This window comes from Hermetia illucens, chromosome 4 (assembly GCF_905115235.1).
Source record: "Hermetia illucens chromosome 4, iHerIll2.2.curated.20191125, whole genome shotgun sequence".
Classification (NCBI taxonomy): Eukaryota; Metazoa; Arthropoda; class Insecta; order Diptera; family Stratiomyidae; genus Hermetia; species Hermetia illucens.
Genome location: NC_051852.1, coordinates 173,032,683 through 173,056,665, shown reverse-complemented (window position 1 = coordinate 173,056,665; position 23,983 = coordinate 173,032,683). Strand labels below are relative to the sequence as shown.

At 36.7% G+C, this 23,983-nt stretch overlaps 1 protein-coding gene across 7 annotated transcripts; it reads right to left on the bottom strand.

The window, feature by feature from the left end:
* Positions 1 to 950: 950 nt before the first annotated feature.
* Positions 951 to 23,824, bottom strand: LOC119655265 (serine/threonine-protein kinase 10). 7 transcript variants are annotated; one of them, XM_038061061.1, is made up of 14 exons: positions 23,098 to 23,824; positions 15,028 to 15,080; positions 11,287 to 12,619; positions 10,941 to 11,139; positions 10,325 to 10,635; positions 10,118 to 10,261; positions 9,784 to 9,825; positions 8,231 to 8,306; positions 7,841 to 8,181; positions 5,486 to 7,783; positions 5,301 to 5,407; positions 5,108 to 5,240; positions 2,381 to 4,603; positions 1,649 to 1,780 (listed from the first exon to the last, which is right to left on the bottom strand). In XM_038061061.1, exons 3-13 carry the CDS (start codon positions 11,608 to 11,610, stop codon positions 3,452 to 3,454), a joined length of 5,127 nt encoding a protein of 1,708 aa, XP_037916989.1. In that variant the 5' UTR covers positions 11,611 to 12,619; positions 15,028 to 15,080; positions 23,098 to 23,824; the 3' UTR covers positions 1,649 to 1,780; positions 2,381 to 3,451. The 7 variants fall into 7 exon arrangements, with proteins under 7 accessions (XP_037916994.1, XP_037916993.1, XP_037916995.1 ...); XM_038061063.1 differs by lacking the exon at positions 15,028 to 15,080 and having other exon boundaries at positions 11,287 to 12,179; positions 12,482 to 12,619; XM_038061066.1 differs by lacking the exon at positions 15,028 to 15,080 and having other exon boundaries at positions 951 to 1,780; positions 4,522 to 4,603; positions 23,098 to 23,823.
* Positions 23,825 to 23,983: the final 159 nt, after the last annotated feature.

Genomic DNA, 23,983 nt, shown 5'->3' with positions numbered 1-23,983 from the left:
CTTTCGGTATGCCAATGCAGTTTTTTCCAAGTCCTAAAGAATTTTCAAGATTTCTGTTTTTCCCGTATATCACCATGCCTTTATGGAGAGAGAAAGAAAAAACTGTACTCATATTACCTCAAATTGTGCTTACACTACCATTACAATGCAAGTAGCATTGCTTGCAACAAGTGTAGGTAAATAAAGTCAGTCCTCCCAGTAGTATCATCTTGACCACCCATCTCCCTCTTCCCTCTCAACTTACTGATTCCCATAGGTATCTTAGTGCTTCTCCAACTATGCAAATTCTTTTATTATAATATATAGTATAAGAATCGTTGCCTCATTTAATTCGTTATGAGTGTTAACATTATTCAAAAAACCTTCTTCTCTGTTGGTGTTGAAGATTTCGCAGTACACGCACGTACACGCCTATCCCTGTATCTTTATCTTTACTAAGATGATTTTTCCTCATTCGCAATGTAATCATCAATGTCAGGTTCTTGAAACTTATGCAATCGCCTTCTGCACGCAATTTTTAATATCATAATTTGGGCAGACAGAGCTCTCTAGTTTAAAATTAATTTACTGATGATTGTTCCTCGCCATTTAACCTAAATAGACTCCCAAGATGTCATCAGTCGGTTCAACGTATATAAATACCAGTTTGTAAGTCGATGGCCAGCTCATACTCCAATAGGAGTTTTAAGCTTTCGGTGAAGTTTAGCAATATTTATTAGTGGTAAAATTCTGTCCTTCAGATGCCATTATGACACCAATAACGATAACGAGGTGAAACTCCATGAAATACTGCTGAATACTTTTATAAAGAGCAACATGCCTGTGTTAATTATTCATAGGCCAAGGTGCCAAAAAGTATAAAGTTTAGCAAACTACTATTATATCGTTTTATTCGACTCAATGTACAATGAAAAAGAAGTGTACGTGTGAAAATATTTAAAAGTCATTAATCATGTTAAAATCTACTTTATTTTTTATATAATTTAAATAAACTTAAGCGTAACCATTCTATTTCAAATAATATATTTAAAGTAATTTAAAATTAACTGTATATTGAAAGGCAACAAATGGGAGAATGAGAAATATATTATGGAGCAGAGAACAAATACAAACTAATATTATTTCATATAAATATAGTATCATCGAAATTAACAAAATACTTTCTCAATAATGCTACAGCAAATAACAATTTGAGAACGGGGGCTAAGTAACAAACGAGATAACTTTCAATATATAGATACTTGCAGTCAATAACCTATGTACCAATGCGACGAAAGTCACTCATTTGCTTTTTCTTATTTCGCTTCTCAGTACTTTTTTTACCAATTCTTCACGGACATAACTTTTGCGTTGAAGCGAATAAAAATAATACATATCATAGTAGTAATTTTTGTCAAATAGTTTTATGTAACTTGAATATAAATTTATATCCATATTTCATTTTACACATTTTCTAAAGTCTGTTCTTATTTTCTACATAGAAGGATTAAGGAAATGAAAAACAATTTAATACAGCTTTCTTAAGTAATTTCTAGACAAGTGCAATATGATTAAAAGAAGACCCAAAGAGGAAAGTAACAATGTTGTTTCTGTGGAGCTGAATATTTTAAAGGAGTATTCGATTAATCAGGTTTCAACCCTCTGAATATGATGACAAACTGCTTCGTGTAGATCCAGTAAAATCTCGCTGCATTGTATCCGATGGCATTGGAACAATTAAGTTACCACCGTACAAGGCCTCCATTTCTTCAAGTTGTTGGGCGAAAAGTTCCTCTAACCGCTGTGATGTTCCAATAATTTTTCAGGCAACGAGAATAAATTTCAATTATCAGTTCTTCGTCATATCAAATATTATATCCACGTAAAAATAAAGCTTAAGAGACTTTTGTTTTATTATGCTGGCATTGGACTGAATTCGCGATTAAATTGCAGAACAATTTTTACTCTTACTTTTTATACACATAGTTTGGTGTGAAATTTGCGTGAACCACATTTTTCAATCCAATTCGAGCATATCAACGTTGATTTTATTTAGATACAAGAAGCGATGTTAAAAGTACCAAATGTGGAAACATAATGTTACAACCATACGCTGAAATAAAAGCGCAAATGCTATCTATGTACGAAACAAAGACAATTCATGAGGATGTAATCAAAGTAAAAATATTCATAATAAAGATGATTAGTTAACAAAATTTTCCAGTATGAATACAGCAAACATTATAAGTTTCGCCGACACCCAATTTGAGTTTTCCAACCGAAAAGAATATAGCAATCGAATTCTCAATTAAATTATCAAAAACATTCCCAGAACAAAATCTAAAGTGAAAACAATATCCAAACAATACTACTGCTATTAGAGATTAAAGTAAAAACAAACCTGTAATCTATTTCCCAAATTCAGTCTCCCTTTACCATTATATAAGCAAGCAGGTGATAATGTTTTGTCTCTTTCACTTCGACTTTTCTCATGAAGGTTATATAGCCAGCATTCACTAAACATATTCGTTGAATGTATTGGCTCCCATATGTTATTCTAGATTTCTCATTTGGGTTTTAGCGTGAGGGTTAAAGAGAAAAAGTGTGGAGGAAGGCAAACGATGAGAAGGATATACAGGGTTGGAAGAATAAAAAAGATTGGCTATCATGAAAAACAAGGTTGACCTTCTAAAGTCTACACGTTTTCGAAAATAAGAAAAAAGAGGAATATGAAGAAACTAATTTGCGGAGCATTCAATATCTTTTCCAGTAAACTATTATTATTTACAGGTACAGAACGTTCGACCGATGTTTCGTAGTAAAAACCACTCTATATCAAATTACAATGGCTGAACGTTCCTGGAAAGGAACTCTGAATATTTTGGCATATAATGGATAATGTTAGTTTAGCTTTCGCCGTTTCTTTTTTTTCGATTTACAATAATTTATTTTAAAATTAACTTTTAGTTATATCAGCTAGAATGAATTTATAAGGAGAAATCATTCATATTAAAAAAATACAAATGCACTAGTTGGTCGCATAAAACGGGTTAAGGCAAGGTCTTATACGAACCTACCATATACATTCATGACATGCGAAAACGATAATGTATAAATCAACAAAAATCAAGATCACATTTATCAACTGCAGTTACGATATTTCGAACCTTGCCTTGCATACTGAAATAAATACATATATACGGATTTCGATTTCTTTAAGAAACGAAAGGCAATATGTCACTCAAAAATGGTTGTTTTTTAATTGATACAATGCGCGTGCAATAGCAATTTAATTGCTACAATAAATATTGAATTTGAATACCGCAAAATAAATATTAGATGACGTACACCTTAAACTGTACTTTTTAAATTTTTCAATCCGGTTTGCAAAATTTCTGCTATGATAAATGTGACCTCCCTAAATTATCTACTCTTCCCAAAATAAAAAATATCATTGGGACCATTCCAGGATTTAAGCCGCTGAATCCTTCATTTCATCGTCATTCACATCACCTACGTTTTCACTTTTTGAACCACTACGCACAGATACAGTATCTGACTCCTGAAGTTGCTTGACCGTGATCCGTTTGCTTATAGGACTTGAACCAGAATAATTTGAAAGGGACACTCTTGGAATTGTATACGTTGAAAGAGAGTTGACATTCAAACCATGCGCGTAACTGTTAGAACCACGAACTGGTCCCCATCGTGATTCCTGCAACGAACATGTTGTAGAATCGCCTAAACGGCTTGAATTTTTCAGCCCCGCGTCATTGATATTATGCAGTGAAATGGAATGATTACTTCTTAATGACGATTGTTTTTGGACAAGGCTAGGACGCTTAATAGCGAAAGTTTTTCTGTTCACTGTTTCATCATTTATATTTTGAGTGTTACGATTACTCAAGGGCTTCCGTATTTGACTTTGATTCACTGCAAGATCATTATAATCAATCGGATTACGATTTGCTGGCATAGGTGCCGAGCGTCGATTGCCAAATGTAGTAAGATGTTTCGAAGTGGAATTAATAGGAGAAGATCTCTGTTGGTTAGAAGTCGTATGATTTAAATCATTATTGTATTTCAATGAAATGGTTTGCAAGCGTGATGGAGGCGGTGGCGGGAGAGGTCCATCATCAGATTTTCTTCTCATTTCAACGCCATCGTTTGTAAAAACATATTTAATGACAGTTCGCTGTTTTTGGCGCGGTAAACTATTCGTAGACATCGGATACAAGCTCCTTCCATTGTTACCAAGAGCAGACGATGGCGATTTATGTTTTGGTGATTCTTCAATAACAGAATGAACAGATGATGATGCTCCTAGCATTGAAATTTTGTGCCGTGAGTGGGGTGTGTTTGGAACACTACGACTTAAGTCGGGTGCTGAACCACGGAAATTATTTTGGGATAAAGGTGTCGATAGGGTAAGGAAAGTGCGAGAACGTGTCAAGCTGCCCAAAAATCCTCCGGCTAATCTCGATGAACGATACGAACTTATTAAATTCGTGTTACGAAGATGTTCCGGAACAACAATTTCACCTTCAAACATTTTACGATCCGGTACGGGGCCATAAACCTTTTCATGCTCATCAATCATTTTCGACAGTTCGGCTTCTAATTGCTGTAAAATTTAAGGTTTAATTTTGATTGTCATAAGAAAACTTCTATTATCATAAGCTTCGATAATATGTATCTAAAGTTTTCTTTGATCAAATTTACTCTTTTTCACTCTAATATTGGTTAGTAAATTCAAGAAAGAAACTATAGCAAGTCGCTGAGTCGTTTGATTGGATTTGTAAACAAGCGTAAGTTTGTAAGTTATACCAAACTCTTACAAATCCATCCGCAAGAGAAAGCGTTTATAGAGAGCATGCAAGATACAAGATTTTTCAAATGCGGTTTTAAACTCATATTCACAGTACCACTTCCCCGAAGCCACCAATACGTTCAATTTTTTAGTTGTGTTAAGTGGAAAACAAAGCAAAGTCTTCCATTTTTGTTATTCGTTAGCGACCAAATCAACAAAATTATATCGTTATCTTGCAAGATGCATATCTCTGGTTTTACTCTTTTCGTAGAATTACCGCTCATTGTTTATTGATTAGAATGCTATGAACTGAATTACCTGCTTACGAGGTATAAGCCTAGCCTTCCATTCACGTAAATCGCGTTGCAATGCTTCATCAATTTCTTTGAGTTTCGCTGTTTCGTGCTCCACAAGCGCCTTTCGCTTTTCATTCTGCAATTGTTCAAGTTCCCTGACAAAATAAATAACAATATACAAATAAATGTTCTTGAATAAACCTGCCGAGAATTACCTTATCGCAGCCTCTCTTGTCGCTCGTATTTCTTCGAGTTGCTTAGCGTGCTTAGTTTCGAGTCTTTTCTCTTCTTGTAAGTACCGCCGCTTCTCTTGTTCTTGAAACTGAGATTTGAAAAAAAAACGGTATATATGCATTACATTATTTTTAAAATATAAATTTTGAAAGTATTCAATCACCACCTTCTTCAATTTCTCCCTCTCCGCTTCTGGATCCAAATTAGTCGAAATTCTCAAAGACTCCCTGAACATCATGTCGCGTGCCTTTCTTTCTGCTCTTATACGCTTCGGTAGTGATCGTTTCTCGACTGTTTGTCGCTTTAACAACTCCTCCTCTTTTCTTTGCAGCATTCTCTTCACTTGATCCAACTCCTTTTCATGTCTTATAATCATTTGATGCCTTTGCATAAAGCACATATCTTTTACATGCCGCTTCGTTAGTTGATGTTTTTCGTGGAATTGTTTTTCTTCAAGTTCCCATAACATAGCTTCTCGTGTACGCATGGCGGTTTGTTTTTGTTGTAGGAAATTCCGATCAATCGTCGCTAGTACATCTCGATGTTTTTCACTGATTCGACGAAGAAGAAGCTCATGCCGCTCTTTCAGAGTTTCCAAGAATGCCCGCTCCTTTTCTTCGTGTTCCAATTCCATTGCAGCACGCCGTTTTTTAAATTCATCTTTACGTTTATCTTTTAGGAGTAAATCGATTTCTTGCTTCAACAGGCGAATTTCTTGTTTCAAATTTTCTCTGAATTGTTTCAATTCTTGCTCTTGATCAAGGCGAATTCGCTTTGATGCAGAACGAAGTTCAGCTTCTTGTTGTTGTTCAGTTTTCTCAATCAGCTGCTTTTGCTGTCGGGCTAATGCTTCCATGTCCGCTTCATATGTCTTTTCAAGTGCAATCCTTTCTTGTTCAAATCGTCGCTCCTGTTGTTCTTTAGATTGTGCTTCTTTCAATTGAATCTCATTCAGTTGTTTTTTCTCCTGTTTTTGTAGCATTTTCAATTCACGCAGCTCTTGTTTACGGAAAATGTGATCATCGTACAGTTTTCCATTCTCATCATCCCCGTAGATTACTTTACTAGTAGTCGTTGTTACCTGTACACCATCGATTTCGAACTTCCTTGTTCGTTTTCGCGTCTTCTTGCGCAAATTCCTCAATTCAATTTCTTCCTTCGTTCTTTCAATCTTCTCTGGTTTTGAACAACGGATAATAACCTCATCCTCCTGCTCGCGACTATCATGACTAGTTGTCGTTGCAATACTTTCAGCATCGCTGCGATCGATTTTAATTACGCCAACTGAAGTGCCTGTTGACCGAACCGAGCCGCATTCGCTATGTGTGCGGGATTCCATCGAACCCACAGAACTATCCGGAGAAACACGTTTTTCTGGCTTTGCTTTCTGTCGATTAATTATAATATTTACGTCCTCTCTACTATCCGAACTTTGTTTAGCTAACTGACCGTTAACCTTATTACGAATTTGTACACTCAGATCCGTATGATAATCGTCGTTTGATTCAGCTGTAGTTCCACCAACAGAAGACATATCACTATTCGAGTCAGTTCGTGCATTGCTGCTATCTTTTACTTTAATTTCTTCTCCTACTGTCACTACTGACACATGACTTGTATCTAAGAGTCGTGAAACATCTGCCTTATATTCAGAATCCTCGTCAACAAAACTAGGACTCACTATCAATACTTCACTTTCGTCCAATTTACGCGCAGTCTGTGTTTGGCTATTTTTAACAACATTTCCTTCTGATGATTTGTTGTCATTTATAACAATCATATTAGAAGATTTCTTCCCACCAGTAAATCGGGGGGAGCTCTCTAAACTGTCTAACGAAGGGAAATCGTCATCAGTTGAAGATTCGTTCACTTGTGTTTTATTAGTTTCATTGGAGACAATCACAACTTCGTTGTTTCCACTCTTCACAGTGGAATCCACCTTTGTTGTATTATCAACAATAACCGGAGGATGTGTACTTGTCACAACAGTTATTTGGCTAATATTTGATGCCAGGCTATTTGGTTTATCTGCTAAAGTTTCCATACTATTTATAGTAATCATTGACTTATTCAAATTTGTTGTAGGCTTCGGTGTGGATGAATTTATCGAAACACCACTTAATGAACTGGTTTCAGTATCGCCTGAGTTACTCCTACTCAAAACCGGTATAACCTTCAATTCGCGTTCTACTTCTGGTCCTAACTCTACTTCTGGCTTTTCTTCGTATGATTTGCCAGGCTCCTCCTTATCTAACTTATCTAAATGCAAATTGCCAGTGTGCTTCTCCGAATCAACATAAGATTCCTCAAACTCTGGTGGTGGCTTAATTATGTCTTTCAATGGAATTTCAGACGATGCATCAGCATCGTCGGTAGCTGGAACATTAATTGGGGGCAATAATGCCTGTTGTTGCTTAACAGCTGTAGGTGGAAGTGGCGCAGGTCCTTTTTCTTTCTTTAATACCTACAAACAGAAAACATTAAAGCTCAATGAGATTCTTTCAACTTGATGTTAAATTACCTTCTTTTCAACTTCTACACTGCTTTGCCGTTCCAGTTCCCGTTTCTTTGTTGTAGTTATCAACTCATTGTCGTTTGGTAAAGCTGTTGAAGATATTGATTCTTCCCTAAAGCTGGGTGCTGTAGTTGGAGCAGCTGGGAACAGTGGCGGCTTATGGTTACTATGCTGTGGTGACTGTTTGGAGACAACAGCCGGTGGAGGTGGTACAGGTTGATGTGGCGGCATTTTAGCGATACTTTCTTCTTTTTCTCTTTCAACTTCCTCGATTACAGGTGATGATATCGGCGTCGATTCCTTTGAATCCCTCGAAACTTTCGATAATGAAGTAGGAGTATCTGGGACTAAAATTCCGTGAAATTAGATTATTCGAAAAACAAAGATCTAACTTACGTTTATCTGTATCTTGACTTTGTAACGAGGAGGAGTCATCGTCCAAATCGAGAGGGAGCGCTGAATTGCGGGGTTCCTAATAAAATTAAAGAGTTAAGTTTCAATTTTTCGATAAAAGAATCAAAGAAAATTCCAACAGAAACGATAAATAATTAGTGAAATTGCAAGGCAACAGTTAGAAAATTGCTGAGCTTACAAAACATTCAGTTAGATTTTCACAGTCTATTGAAAATATGTACAGAGCTTCGACACGAAATTCTAGAACAGTACTGACGGCTATATAAAATGATTCATTAAATGGGCACGTTGGAGAGATAGTATTCAATGATTTCTGGTAAAACAGTTTAATAATCCTGCACAGGTATTAGGTAGGCTCTAGGTCAAACAGGAATTTAAATTTCACGTTTTGTTCTAGTATAATCAGTAGGGTAATAATAACATCAGTGCAGGAGGATTCAGAGAAAAGATTTTACTTCGTGCTTTCCGGTGCTATCTTGTGTTTATTTTCACGACAGCGGATAGAATGTAGCCTCCATTCGAAATCTTTACAAACCATTCTCTAGAAAAACCTCAACTGCCTAGGACTTTCTAAAAAACACAGAAAAGGAACAATTTGACGAAGCGAGTTTATATATCCTTGTTATTAAAAACAGTTTTTATTTGTATATTTCGATGGCTAAAGATTTCATCCACGAGCAATAGAACTTCATTAGAGGTAAAACAGGAGACATGGATTTTCATTTGTGAGAGATGGAAATTCATTAGATATAATACGATTGAAAATTATGATGAATTCCGCCTCCTACATTCAAGTGGTTCAAAATCAAGAATAAGAGGTTTATAATTAATATCCTTGATCGGATCATCAAAAAACTCACGAACGCCCACAAATCTTTCCGCAATTCAGTATAGCATATAGGGAACATCTTTAATGACTCCAACTTTTCGGGTTAGCTATGGTGCTATCGACAATATCATCTCTAGACTCTCTAGATTTTTACAGTACAATTAAGGTACAACCGCACCTATATTGCGTGGCGCGGGCACGAGCTGTATTGCATGCCAAACTGTTCTCCATATGATTTTGAAGGTTGCTATAGAAACGCGACTTTCAATACAATACGCTGAACGACATACTGGATGGTCCATGTTTTTTCCCGCTTTTATTTTCAAATTTCATCTCCTGTTTATAATCTTCTTGCTGCCGCGTGAGCGAAATACATTACAGCTGAATGCAATACTACGTCGCACAATTTAGGTGTGGTCATATATATAAGTCTTCTAAAATGTTTTTCGTTCGTACGGTAATGATGTACTTTTGCTTGCTTAAACAATACTAATGCTTGATAGAAAATAAATTTTGAAACTAAAGATATATATTTGCCTTTCACAAGCTCTAAAATAAAGAATTTTCAATTTATATTCATATATTTACAGTCAGACTAGTTTGCCATGAATGAATGGCATATAAAAATGTCGCTTTCTCAAATAAATTTCTTATGATTTTTGTTTGCTCTTATTTTTCATCACTACTAGTCTGACGACTTACCAACCCTCTGATATAGTGATCTTCGCTTCGCCTGTCGTTTTGCTTTCTGTATTCAAAATTACATGGATTGGGCAGATAGCAATAGAATGAGGACAGTATTATTTTACCGAAATAGAGCAGCGTGTAAAAAAGTAAAAAAAAATTCATTGTGTAAAATATAGTTAACTTCGACCGTCTCTACTTAGAAGGATATAGTGGTCACAACCCGAAGGGATCCTTATCGTATTCAACACAATTAAGCGTAATCCACCACACATATTAACATTATATTTTATATTTCATACTATAGTTTTAGTATTATATACGATAGTTTTTCAATAGGAAAAGATGAAGCTTACCTCCGCTTCCTCGTCTACAACTTCCTCTTCCACCACTTCAGCTTTGTATTCCAAGAGAAGAGCTTTTATGGGCTTACAGTCCAAATCACTGCTTATAAAAGGTAATTTTAATAACATCTCGGCAGTTGGTCTCTGCTGTGGATCCTAGAAAATTGCATTAGAATGGTGCTATAAATAAAGTGACTAACGCTGTTGACAGTTACTCACCTTAACCAAAGCTTTTGACAAGAATTCATTAAATTCCTTCGTATAATTCTGTGGATGATCTAACTTAGGCGGATCACTTTTTTGTATCTTAAGAAGAACACGCATTGGAGACATTTCGCTGTTCGGTGGCTCCATTTGCGCTAGTTCTATGAGCGTGATGCCCAGCGACCAAATGTCTACCTTAAAATCGTAAGGATTGTCGCGAAATGTTTCACAAAGTACAAGCTCAGGAGCCATCCAGTAAGGCGTTCCAATAAACGTATCGTGCTTCTGTAAAGTATGCTTATTTTTCGCTGACACGCCAAAGTCGGCTGAAACAATAATGAATGTACTGATTGGTAATCGAATTGTCAAGTGAGATTTTTTTTTTTACATGGGCTTCATTCATGTTCAACGAATGTGACGTCTGTTATTATATATCAAAACGTTAGCATTTTCACGGAGGATACACAGTTCTCAAATAGATTTTATACGTATGTACATTAAATTCTTCATTTCTTAACTGTAACCCAAAAACATGCATGGCAGAATAAAAAACCGGTAACAATCCTTTCGTTGACATAGTTCTCCGTGAATTGAGCATCCCTTCCAAAAAGAAAGCAAAATAATTACTCACCTAATTTAACGCCGCCTTCCATCGTAAGCAAAACATTTCCTGCCTTCAAATCACGATGGATCACTTTGTTTTTATGTAAAAACTCCAATCCGGCGGTCATATGCTTACAAACATAAGCAATTTGTGGTTCAGTTAAAGGCTTGTCTAATTCGACCATTATACTATCTAAGGCACCGCCGTCGCAATATTCAATTAACATCTATAATATATATACGTTGTCAAACAAAATTCACAAGTAATAATATCACAGTAGATTAAATATGAGAGTTACTACGATTTTATGATAAAATCAAAACTTTCAAATTGAAAAAATCAAGAATCTATTACTTCAAACATTAAAACTCACCCACAATTTATCATCAATTGAAAATGCTTCATATAATTCAACTATATTCTCATGTTTGATTTCTGATAAAATATCTATTTCAACCATATGATCACTTAAATTTTCTTCGTCCTCCAAAGTACACATCTTAGCAGCGGCATAGCGCTTTGTTTCTTTATGTTGAGCCTTGTATACTTTACCGAACGCGCCATCCCCCAATTCGCCAATCATATCCCAATAATCAGTAGGGTTCGTATCCATTTTGATATTATTATATAAACGTTTCTTCTTTGCATCGCCACCGCCAAGGTGGAACACCTTTTTTAAATTATTTATAAACGACATTTTGTCGATATATTTTATCTAAGCTCCAATGCTTTTACCAGGAAATTAACGAGCCTTTTTGGCGAATTAATTACCCACTTGTTGCATGCAATCCAGGACCTTTTCGCTGTATCTTTTTTCACAGCTGTTCAGAATTTCAAGTTTTTTTTCAAGAAAATATATAATGCAACTACATTGTAATTTTCTTATTTACTATTTTGAACTGTTTTTCTTCTTTACGCACACATTCAACGCGTTAGTTTTAAACTTACTTACATTGGTTAAAGGCGTCGTTTTTACTAGATTTTGATTAATGCTAGTGTTTATTATTCTATCACATTTGATATGTCATAAGTAAATATTTGTGTCAATTCAGTCTACACAAAGCATTAGAATTAGATCCAGAATTTCTTCAGGTAGCAACTTTTTTCACTTTGGAGTGTATTTTTGATTCAATTCGCTTTATATCAATACTTTGTGTTGAATTTGCAAAATTTTTGCAATACGTTTCCACCTTTTCAAATTTTCTGCAATGTTTTCAAGCAGTATATTTTCCGTCTCTTTTTCGCCACCATGTAATATGATATTCACTGGAATTAGGACAAGTCTAAAGAGAATGCCATCAAAGTGAATACTAATTAAGTTAAGAGATTAAGACTGCAATGATAAACCATGTGTTGGTTGATAGTACGTCTCGCCAAATAATGTAATGATAATCGTACTATCTTATATGTGCAGCATATACAAATTCCTGAATCAACGAATTTTAGCTGACTTCTTTACGTTGTGTTTATAATCACGTTTGATTATTCTTCTAATTACATCGCTGAATGCATCGATTACTGCAGTTGTTTAGATAGATACGGCTAGGCTCAATAATAAAATTACTCACAAATCCTCTTTTAGGAATAATATATTTTCACATTCCACTTGAGCTGTAACCAACGAACAATTCCACAAAATTAAGTTATACTCATGTGTGGATATTCTATTGCTTTCATCAGGGTCGCGGGAATGATATCACGGAAACCTGAAATTTGAACAAAATTTTCGATTTCAATAAAATTTCAAGTAATTTACAAGAACAATGTTGTATTAGAACGTTAGCACAATTTATCAGATGGCTATCGCAGTGCGGTGGGACCAATTTCAGGAACAACGTGTTTATGGATATTTATTAATATTTTGGGAGCTTTTCACAAGCAATATCAATGAGATTTTGAATAATTCGGGGTTGGGTAGTACAGCGCGCTTGGACTAATGCTGTCTTAAGTTCACTAAAGTTATGTTACTGCCTGTTATTGTAAATGTGTTGAAAAACATCGATTTGTTGAACTTGGGGAAAACTATGAACTATAGTTCAGACTACCCATATAAGATGACACCAGTTAGCATATTGCCGCGCATTAGAAATCAAACGGCAAATCATGGCTCGTAAGTAAAATTTTTCGACTTTTAAAACATACCCTAGATTTTGCCGACATCTCCAACCAACGCAGGAATGCTGGATAGCTCCTTCAGTCACTGGATATTCCGAAGCCGTGGAACTAGCCATTGGCCTGATGTTCAAAGAGTTGATATTTAACCTGCTCCGTTTGTTCCCCAATCATAAATATAATAGAGAACCTTTAAACAAGAAACTTTTTTTCTTCCATCTTCATAACGTAAGTAACCTTAGGCCAGCACTATTCCAAGCCCGATGTACTACCCCTGATGATGTGAGAAACCGCATTTTCAAACTTGTAAAAACGTAAAGCAAAATGTAAGTTTGAAAAGAACGATACTTTTACTAACAGAGTTATAAGTATAATAGATGAAAGTTGTCTATTTCATATCATTTAAAATGAATAGTCTTATACGAGAATATTATATGAGATATATTATGACCTACTAGCTATGTACAAATGGAAACGCGTTCGACGTGTAACGAAGTATTCTTACACATGAAATACAAAAAATCTGCCATAACCGAAGCGACGAATCTCCTATTTCCAACTTTTGATATTTCATATTCATTTTTAATTGTTACATTGATACTAGATTCTCCATGCCGCTGTTAGATTTCAGGAAACAATTGAAAGAATTGCTTTTAACTGAATTAATGAGAACTTTTTCTGTTACACCCATAGGATTAGGTCTTGTAACAATTTCCAATTAAGTAGAAAATATCACTATTGTTAAAAAAGTATTAATAATACTTGTTTGCATGTATTGATGCAGGTGCGAATAACTTAAAAACCTCGACCAGTTTTAATGGGAGAAAAAAGTAAATTTTCAAGGTTTCATCCAGGATCCTATATACTGCCGAGATGTTGTGAGAAATTAGAAATTCTGAAGCAACACACAAATTTCAATAGGGGCACATTTACAATGGCATGTGCTGTGGAAAGAGCCATCGAATAATCGAAAATCGAAAATAAGTCATCAGCTCCACTTTCACGAATATTCAAAATTTCACATATCTTGAAAACTTTTAAAGATTCTTTTTTAAAATGGCAATTTTAAAAATTCGTGGTTTTGGCGTTAAACTGACGAGATATCCTCGAAAAGTCCTTACACTACATTCCTAGAAATACTCTTTTTTTTTCATTCCAATGTCCCATATCTGCAGAAATTGCAAAGTTTTAATGTTCTTCTTCCACATTACAAATTGAGTGTATTATTGCAATTTTTACTAAAATTATGTTCAAGTCGTTAAATTTCATCGAAAACAACACAATCTAAACAATACCATACAAAAATAATATGATCAGCATTCTATTTTAATATGCTTAACAAATATGCCTCGCTACCTTCTTTGATAGCTTCAATTCTGGTTCCATTACAATTACAAGCTCGCAAATGATTGAGTTTACTGATAATTATCCGAGTAGAAAACGGAACGGTTTACGAAGATTTCCGAGGCCAATTGATATATTTAAAAATATAACGCTTTATATCTGAAAATGATATCTCCGAAAAAATTTACTCGATTATGAGTAATAATGATAAGTATGCCTCGAAAACCACGGGAAATCTTCTATGAAATATTGTCGGTTTGTTGGATTGTTGAACAGTTTAGTAGCTCTTGACTTGCCCACTTCTCAAATGAATAGGATCAAATATAACTATGTTTGTTTTGTGTAAAATTTCGATACACACATCATTTTGATATAATACGGATCACTGACTTATTTTTAGTTAATATTACATATATATACTCTATGAACAAATTTTAATGCGAATTTTTAAAACTCAACCCACGAGTCATACATGAAATTCGCATACTGAAAACGATTGTCATGCCTTTTCTCAATGCAACCACTTGGAATACTTGGATGCTTGCTTAATTTTACCTTTTCCATGATTTGCTTTTACATTTAGCTATATAGAAGCTAGTACTCACAATTAAAGTTCCGCGTATCTTATTTTAAAAACTTCCAAAAGTTTTGAACTTACATTTTATTTCTTTTCATCATTCTTATTTCATTTCCTCCAGTTTTCTTGGCGACCTTGAATAAAATAACAATTATAACTAATTAAAGGTTATCTGCGATAATGATTCGGTTGATGGAAATAGTTACTAAACCATCGTTCAAAAACTAGATATTAATTAGATGGAAATTTTTTCCTTGAAAAATCAAAACAAAACTTTCTACGACCAAATTCAAACAGAGATGTAAAATCTTGGCGGCTTGCAATGGACATCGTATTATGGTGTATCCCGTCAACAACAACAACAACCATTACACGGGCCTTGCAGTTCGCTTTTATCACGTCTGCTTTTCCGTGAGTCAATATTTTCCACTTGGTCGGAATGATAATGTTTGAATGGTAAAGAATATCCAATAAATTAATATCCGTGAACGTTTAGAGAAAACTCGATTAAGTAATTCTCTCCTTAAAGGTGTGACCGCCAGGTAAGTTTAATAAAATATTTACAGTTGCAGGATTGTTGGATGGATATCTCACATATGGTTTCAATCTCCATTTCCTCTGGTTAAGTTTTTCAAAGAGATATACAATCATCTTTAACAGTTTTGGGTCATATAAATAGGACAACATTTATTGTCCAGGTCAACAAAGATAGTTCCCATTGTATGGAAGTATTACCTCCCGTTTTTGGCAGAAAACAAGCTACGAATTTACCCAAAGAATCATAAGCCCAACAAACGTTAAAGATTTCGTACACCGGTAATCCGTTGCATCAGATATGAAGGGTTTCATGCCTTTCTTACGCCCACAATTGATTCAATCCAATGAATTCACACGAAAAGCATGAATTTATCTTACTATAATTTTCTTTGCAGAATATGCCGTTTTGACTATTCAACAGCCGGCGATCGGTGCTCGGCCAACCAGCCAGACATATGTTTAGGATACAAGCGAGGATTTGATGTTTGTTAGGCTGTGAGCGAGAATTTTGTGGGTATCTTCATTGCTAATGAAGGAGAATTATGAAGTGCGGAAGGTAAACAAAATATATGTAAAGTAAACGTGATGTCTAGCAGACCAATTAGATGATTTCATTCTTCCGCTACGTAATAAAGAAAGATAATTCTATTTTTTCATTCAATACTCCCTTTTTTCACGACGTGAATTCTACATTTTTGAATTTGTATTACAAATACATCAAATGGTACTGATTTCAATTAAAAGATTAGGTGACTACGTGAAATTGCGAATGTAACTGCGGATAGAAACGGTGACCTCTTTAGGAATCACTTTAGCAGGTTACAACCCCACCAGGTAATAGTAACCAGACCATTTCAGTATGGAAAAAAGCTATAAACTTAATGCCTGCTTCTTTTGAAATTTTCAAACAAACGACATCAACCGATTTTCCGATGGTTTCTTTAAAATGAAATAACATATATGAACATAATTGATCGAGAAAAGCATGTGAAGCCTACTCTCAAAATTCTTTCGTTGCCATTCGTTATCAACACAACACGAAATTGCACTCAATAGAAAAAAATAATTCTACAGTAAAAATCAATCAATTTCGCAGTTAGGGAGCATATTCGCCATATACATTCATTCATTAAATTAAGGTAAAATTTTTCGAAACAAAAAAAATTGCATTTTTTTCAGAGCTCCACCATACATGAAAAGTTTTCCCACTTTAAATTGTTGAATTCGGCTTTTAGACAGTTTTTGAAGTATAAATATGGGAAACTACTGTTTATGTATCAATATATACAAAACATATTTAGTGATTGTCTTTTAAACATCTAAATCAATGCTAACTGCCTCAAATCGTTTACAAATTTTGATATTGCGAAAACTGTTTTATTATCTCTACAATTTGCATTGTTATTATTATTATTAAAACAGATTTTAAATGGATTGACCTAAAACCCAATTCTATTTCTCGACAATATAACAATGAAAATTGAAAAGGAAATTTTACATCATTTCCAATGAGGGGCACTCAATCAGAGACGACTATATCGCGCGCTCTACTACAACTGCAAACGCATACTAATAAGCTGCGTTGATATCGGTTCGTTTCTAGCGCGACATTTCTATAATTGGTCACTTTAAGGAGTAATGTATTCCCAGGAATCATCAGCATCAGTGTTTTTATGATTGGTTTATTTGAAAGAACCTGAGTTTATTTCATGTTTTTATCTGAGATATTATGAAGATTCTGCTATAATGTTCATTAATTTTTACGCATTTTTGGTAACTGTTTACTAAATTTAGACCATATGAACTGCAATAACTGTTTCACGCCAGTTGCAAATTAAGACGTAAAATAATATGAAATTCATTCCAGTGGTTTATACTTCCTTCATTTCAATTCACTATTCCAATGTTATCTGTCTGCCAAACGGGCTTTCCTAGAAAATGGTTACATTGATCCAAACAAAATTCTGTGGGAAAATGGGAACTATGGAATCCCATGCATACAGTGATGGCATGACTTTATGTGCAGTTTGAATGGGGGCTCCCCATACATTTAACAGAGAGCTGTGTAGTTTTTTACCCTAATGTATCAATGTGGGTGAAATGAAAATGTAAAGTCTTAATTAGTGATTTCATAAACAGATCTTAAATTTGAAAATCGTTGTAAAATAGGATAGTCAGGATTCAAAAAGTGCAAACTTAAAGTCAGACAGGAAACTACCCAACCCAAAAGTCTGATTCACGCTGATGAACCTATAAGGAAGCCAGACCTTAAAACATAACTCATTCCGATATATATTTAAATAAACTTAATAATATTACATTACAAAATTTTTGAAAATGATCGAAAAACCCCCGAAGTTCGTCGTAGGAGCATCAAATTTTAAACTAACATAAGAAATACATAATATGACACGTTATACTGGGAAGTTATAGCAGGTCAAAGTAGCAAATTACCGCATCTTAAGTCGTAGAAATGTGATACTGACGTTATAATTAACTGCAATAATTTACATACGGTACTAAAGACCTATATATAAAATAACTAATCTTACCCATTCCCATGTGCAAATAACTGAGCGGAAGGTTGCGATTCAAATCTCACTGGTAGCAATAGGATTTGTATCGTGACTTAACGTCGGATAGCAGTCGAATCAGCTGTGAATGAGTACCTGAGTCAAATCAGGGTAATAATCTCGGGCAAGCGCAATGCTGACCACATTGCCTCCTACAGAGTACTGTAATCCTGTAGTGTAACTTCATGCTCATCCAAATGGATTGTTGCGCCAATGATTATTTTAATCTTCCCATTTCCTTTTTAAAGTTTAGTGCAAAACAAAACCTTATTAAAATTGGTTTACTCTCTGTCTGTCAATCGATTTTTCTCCAAAAGGATCAAAGCGATTCAACCGAAATTTGGTGGGAATATGGGAATTATGAAATCCTACGCATTTCGTGCACTCACTTCATGTATAAAAAGAATGTACGTGGTAGCTAACTGCTTTTGGCCCTTGTTGTTCATCTATTGATGTGACGTGTCGATGATGCCTAAATGGCATGTGACAAGCCATAAACAACGGTGCTCCCAACCACGCGGGCACCCATCAATGCACTGCAACACAATAAGATACCAAAACTAGAGAAAATGCGTACAATTTTCCACGCGCAAGTTATCAAAGAACGTCGAACATGTGCACTGCTTTTCTTCCGCCATGCATGCGATCCGCAAGCAATGCGCCGGGAGACGAATCTCCTTTGTGTATTATTCTGTGTCCTGTTTTTGCCGGAGGATGTCCATCATAACAATGAAGATAGTATTAGAGATTAAAACCATTTAATCTAATTATGATAAGCTATTATAAGAACGCTTTAGAATATGCTTCCTACGAAAATGAGTTCTTCTATATCAGCTCAACTGATTTGGATAAAAAATAAAATAGGATGTAACAATCGGAATTTCAATTTCAATTGATCATAATTAAGTGTTCATATTCACAGTCGAACAAACATTAATTAGAGAAAATATTTAAATTATTTATCAAGAAATGTGACACGTAAAAAAAAACAATCAGCTCCGCATAGGAGCAATAGCTATATAACTCGGACACCGGAAGCTCGACGTTTCAGATATGGATTGAAATTCTTATATTAGACTGAACGACAGTTGCATTTGCCCAGAGTTCTCACTATTTACTTTAATTTTATACTGACATTCTGCAGCAATACTACAATTTTCACTTACTGTAACTTTGTTAATAATAGTAAGATTTCTACAGACTTTCCAATATTGTGTCTCGTTATGGCAAATGACATTGGTCGATGAGAATTTTAGAATGATCTTTAGGGAAATTTTAAGTAAATACATGTTAATATACTATAATGTATAGTGTATATTAGGTAAAAAAAAACACATCACCGCTTTGCCTGTATATGAACACAGCCTAGAATGATGTTACTCACAATATCGAGTTTAGTGTCAACAGTTACACCTACTGTTGAATATAATGCATGTGACCGACACAGACGGACCAAGGGAGAGTGAACCGATTTCAATAAGCTAATACAGGAAACATCGTAGCAGAAAGTACAAAAACGGTACACGATACCGTAAAAGGATGTACAGAGTCAGATAGAATTCGTAATAAGTAAAAGACAATAAAAACTTAGATAGAAATAAAAAAGTTATATAACACCTGCTATGTCAAGCTAAAAACCAGGTTTACCCGTTTAGGCCAGTCTATTTTGAACAGGCCACAGCTCCCAGCTAGGACTTTTTTTTTATTTCTCTACAAGATTCAAATGTTTACTGATGATCTTAAACAAGGATTAGCCCACATAAGCACAAATTATGCGGGCAAAAATTATATTGTATCAAATCTATACATATTACTTAATCAAGTAAACTCAGTGTCCATCAGACTGACGCGTATGGGGCTACAGATGTTAGGAGAAGTAAATAATATTTTCGTATCTATTCCTTGCAGTGTAGAAGAAATAGTAAAGCAAATTTTCTTCCGTCGTGTGAATTTGAACAGAGGAATCTGAAGAAAGATGCCTTACATTACAGTTTTAATTGAGAGCAAGAAGCATAGGATTTTTCATTCTGTAGTCTGTTATAAATTGTTCAACATTGTCAGCATTGCAGCAGTGTGTGGGATTCACACCCGCGCGGGACCACCGTGAAGTATTACTTCGCGGGGGAGGCTCTGGTTCGCTATACCAGCTCGTCCATGTCACGTCTCCGTCGCGCCGCCTTCCCAGCTCGATCCAACTCCAGGAGTTTTGTCTGCACCACGGCTACTGCCTCATTTACCGCCATCCAGTTTTCCTCCGACTTCAACATCTCTTCCACCAGGTTGGAGGGCTCGATGTCCGCCCCTAAGATGCTGTTCAACGTCCTTTTCTGCTGTAGAAATCTGGGACAATAGAACATAACATGCTCCGGGTCCTCGAGTGTAGCACCGCATTCAGGACAGTTGGGAGACTCGTCCAACTCGAAGCGATGCAAGTACTTCCTATAGCCGCCGTGCCCCGTAAGGAACTGTGTCAGGTGGTAATTCAATTCTCCGTGCTTTCGGTTGACCCATTTCTCGATGCACGGGATCAATGTATGGGTCCACCTGCCCTTGTCGGAGTTATCCCATCGTTGTTGCCACTTGTCACACAACTCTCTCCTGATGGCTTTTCGGAAATCCGCATTCACCTCGGCTGGATTTGCCTTCCGTTTTTCGTAGAGCCAGTGTGCCTCGCTCGCTAGAAGATCTATAGGGATCATTCCTGCGATAACACACACTGCCTCCGTCGAATGCGCTGCACACCCTTAGCGCAATTGGCCGGTATGCCGAACATATCTTCCTCCGGTTGACCGCGTGGTTCAACGCTCCCGCCCAGACAGGGGCCGCGTATAGCAGGATCGACCTCACCACTCCCGCGATGAGTAGCCTGCGACTATACTTCGGCCCTCCCACGTTAGGCATCATCCTTGCAAGGGATGAGCTGGCATTTGCTGCCTTTTCTCGCGCATAATCCAAGTGTCCCTTGAAACTCAGCTTGGCATCGATCATCACCCCCAGGTATTTGACAACCGATTTTGAGACGACCTCACGATTACCAACCCGGATGGTAACCGTGTTGTTCTTCCTACGGTTGGTAATGAGGACCGCCTCCGTCTTTTCGTCCGCCAGGTCCAGCTTGGCCATTCGTAACCATGACTTGATGGTATGAATGGCTTCATTTGCTTAAAGCTCCACGTCCTCGGGATGCTTTGCAATTGCAATTACCGCCAAGTCGTCCGCAAAACCAATCAGCGTTGTCTCCTCCGGCACGCGAAGGTCAAGCGCTCCGTCGTACATTATGTTCCACAGCAGCGGTCCCAATACAGAACCTTGAGGCACACCTGCTGTCACAATGTACTCCTTCGGCCCGTCGTCCGTCTCGTACCAGAGAAGTCTATCCGAAAAGTAACTCTCGATGAGCCGAGCCAAGTAGCTAGGAACACCCAGTTTGGCCAAAACGCCCTTAATCCAGCCCCAGTTGGCTGAGTTAAAAGCATTTTTGACGTCCAGCGTCACCAGAGCACAGCATTTGCCCATGGCCATCGCATTTCGAGCCAATTCCACGACCTTTGCTACTGCATCGACCGTAGAACGGGCTCGCCGAAACCTATATTGCCGCTCTGAAAGACCACCCTCAAGCTCGATGAACGGGAGCAGCCTGTTGTATATCACCCTCTCCAACATCTTCCCCATGGTGTCTAAGAGACAAATAGGGCGATATGAAGAGGGCACGCCGGGTGGTTTTCGAGGCTTCGGTAGCAAGACCAGTTTCTGCCTCTTCCACTGGGCGGGAAACACTCCTTCCGCCATGCACGATTCGAATGTGCTTGCGAACCACCTTGGTCTGGCCTTGACTGCCACCTTCAGAGCCCTGTTCGGAATTCCGTCCAATCCCGGAGCCTTGCTGTCCCCAATACGTCTGCAGATTTCCCAAAGTTCCTCTTCGGTAACATCAGGGATCGAGAAGACGTCCTGCTGAGCTGCCAGTTGGGGTTCTCTTTCGTCCTGCTCCTGCTGCGGGAAAAGTTGCAATTATTTGCAACAAGAGCCGTGGGCATGTCACCTGAGGTGATTTTCGCCCGCGGATCTTCTTCATTCGAATCGAAGGTACCTAAAAGGTTGTTGGAATTCTATATCTTTTTTAACATTAAAATTTAGCTTGTCAATTGATTGAATTTGTTGCCCGATTTTTACTGCTTTTCAATATACAAATAATTGCTCGTATAGTAGAACAACCAAAACTAAACTCGGTAAATATGAAGCAATTCATCGTACAAGTATTATTATTCCTCTTATCATTTGCATATAACTACATGCCTATAGGAAATTAGCATAGGTGCAACAAACGTTAAAATAATAGAAATAGTCCTCACGTCATCATCGCTCACATCCCTAGCAACCTCTTAATATAAAGTAATATTACTTGGCTATGACACATCTGTTAATATGAGTCCAAAAAGTGGAAATGGAAGTGGCGGATATTTGTTTGGAATGGAAATCGTTGACACACAAAGCAGCAGAGATCACTCAAAGAACACGAGGCTCTCTAAGCTGCAATTGCAACCTGAGAAAGTTTTCGTAAGGCAAATTCTCGCCTCGAAGAGTTGCGAAGAAAATAAAATGGCGCCTGGGAAATATATGAGTGAGAACAAGATAACTACAGTAATTGCGCAGGAAGGTCGAATATAGGTTAAAGAGAGAAGAATAGAGTGTAGGCATCCATTTAGCAGTAAATCCAGTTTTAGTTTTGTTAAAAATATTCGACGATTTGGTTAAAAACACCTGAAAAATGCGGCTATTCTAGTCACAGCACTGATATGAGACTCTTCGATGTGAAACAACATTAGTCTCACATGACTAACACGTCCACCTGTCGATGGGAACATTGTCGGCAGGTTCCATTTATGCCGAAGGCAAATTTCCAAGTTTTCACTAATAGCCTCGCAACATGCCAATCCAAATATTTTACAACTAGTTCTGATATTTTTAGTGAAGTTTTTTTTGTTTGTGTGGCACTTTTGCCGCGGACAATGCAGTTCACTTTAGTTTCGTTGCTGCTTACCTTGCTGATGTCTCGCCATAGATTCAGTGGGAATATGCTGGCTCATACAGAAGCGTTCAACCAATAATATCCAACTGGAAAAGTCATATCGCACTCGTTACTTTACACACCAAAACAAATATTTGGTGGAATTTCCGATTTCCTTGTTTTCACTTCAACTTGACACTACGCCGCACAAACACAAATGTACACTTGGTCGCCTTTTGACACTTGGAAAATGGCAGGCTGTAAAACTAGATTGAGGCTAGGTGGATTACTTCATTGCCTTGAAATCGCGGCCTTTTCTTTACTGCTATGGCCGCGCAACGGTTAGTAATCTCCTTGAGTAAAATGCACGCAGATCGAATTAATAAAGATGTGAGGGAGAAGTGAATTCATCCGAATAGTGTTGAGTACCGGACAAACTTCCACGGCACTTGGCAAATTATGGGTGACAAAGATAAACCGACCTCAGTTTGTCTTGCACTTCTTCGCGTCCATTCGAGCGGCCGAAGCAATTCCAATTTCGTGGAAGCTTCGTTAGTTTCCACAAATATTCTACCAAATTCGATTGAGATATCGCAATGTGTATCCCGAAATGGAAATTGTGCTGGCACTTGCTTTGCGATTGCAAATAGTCAGCCGTTTTAGTGACAAACCGAGCGAATGAATAGGACCACCGACACCACGCCTGCAAACTGACGTCACACACGTTTCCAATCAGTCACTCAACTGACGACTACCTTGCGAAAATTTTCGAATAAACTCTGAATCAGCCCGACTGGAAGATTGGAAAACTGACAGTTTCTCAAATACATTCTGTATGAAATTTCGAATAAGAATGATTGGAAGCACTATTAATAAATTTGACCAATTTCCAAATGTTTTATTTAAATTATATGATCAT

Bases quoted from the DNA above. Each gene is read 5' to 3' on its own strand.
- LOC119655265 (XM_038061061.1), bottom strand. From the start codon at position 11,610: ATGTCGTTTATAAATAATTTAAAAAAGGTGTTCCACCTTGGCGGTGGC. The intron at 8,307-9,783 runs GTTGGTAAGTCG...TAATTTTATTAG, and splicing joins GAAGATCACTATATCAGAGG to GAACCCCGCAATTCAGCGCT. The intron at 5,241-5,300 runs GTAATTCTCGGC...TTATTTTGTCAG, and splicing joins ACAAGAGAGGCTGCGATAAG to GGAACTTGAACAATTGCAGA.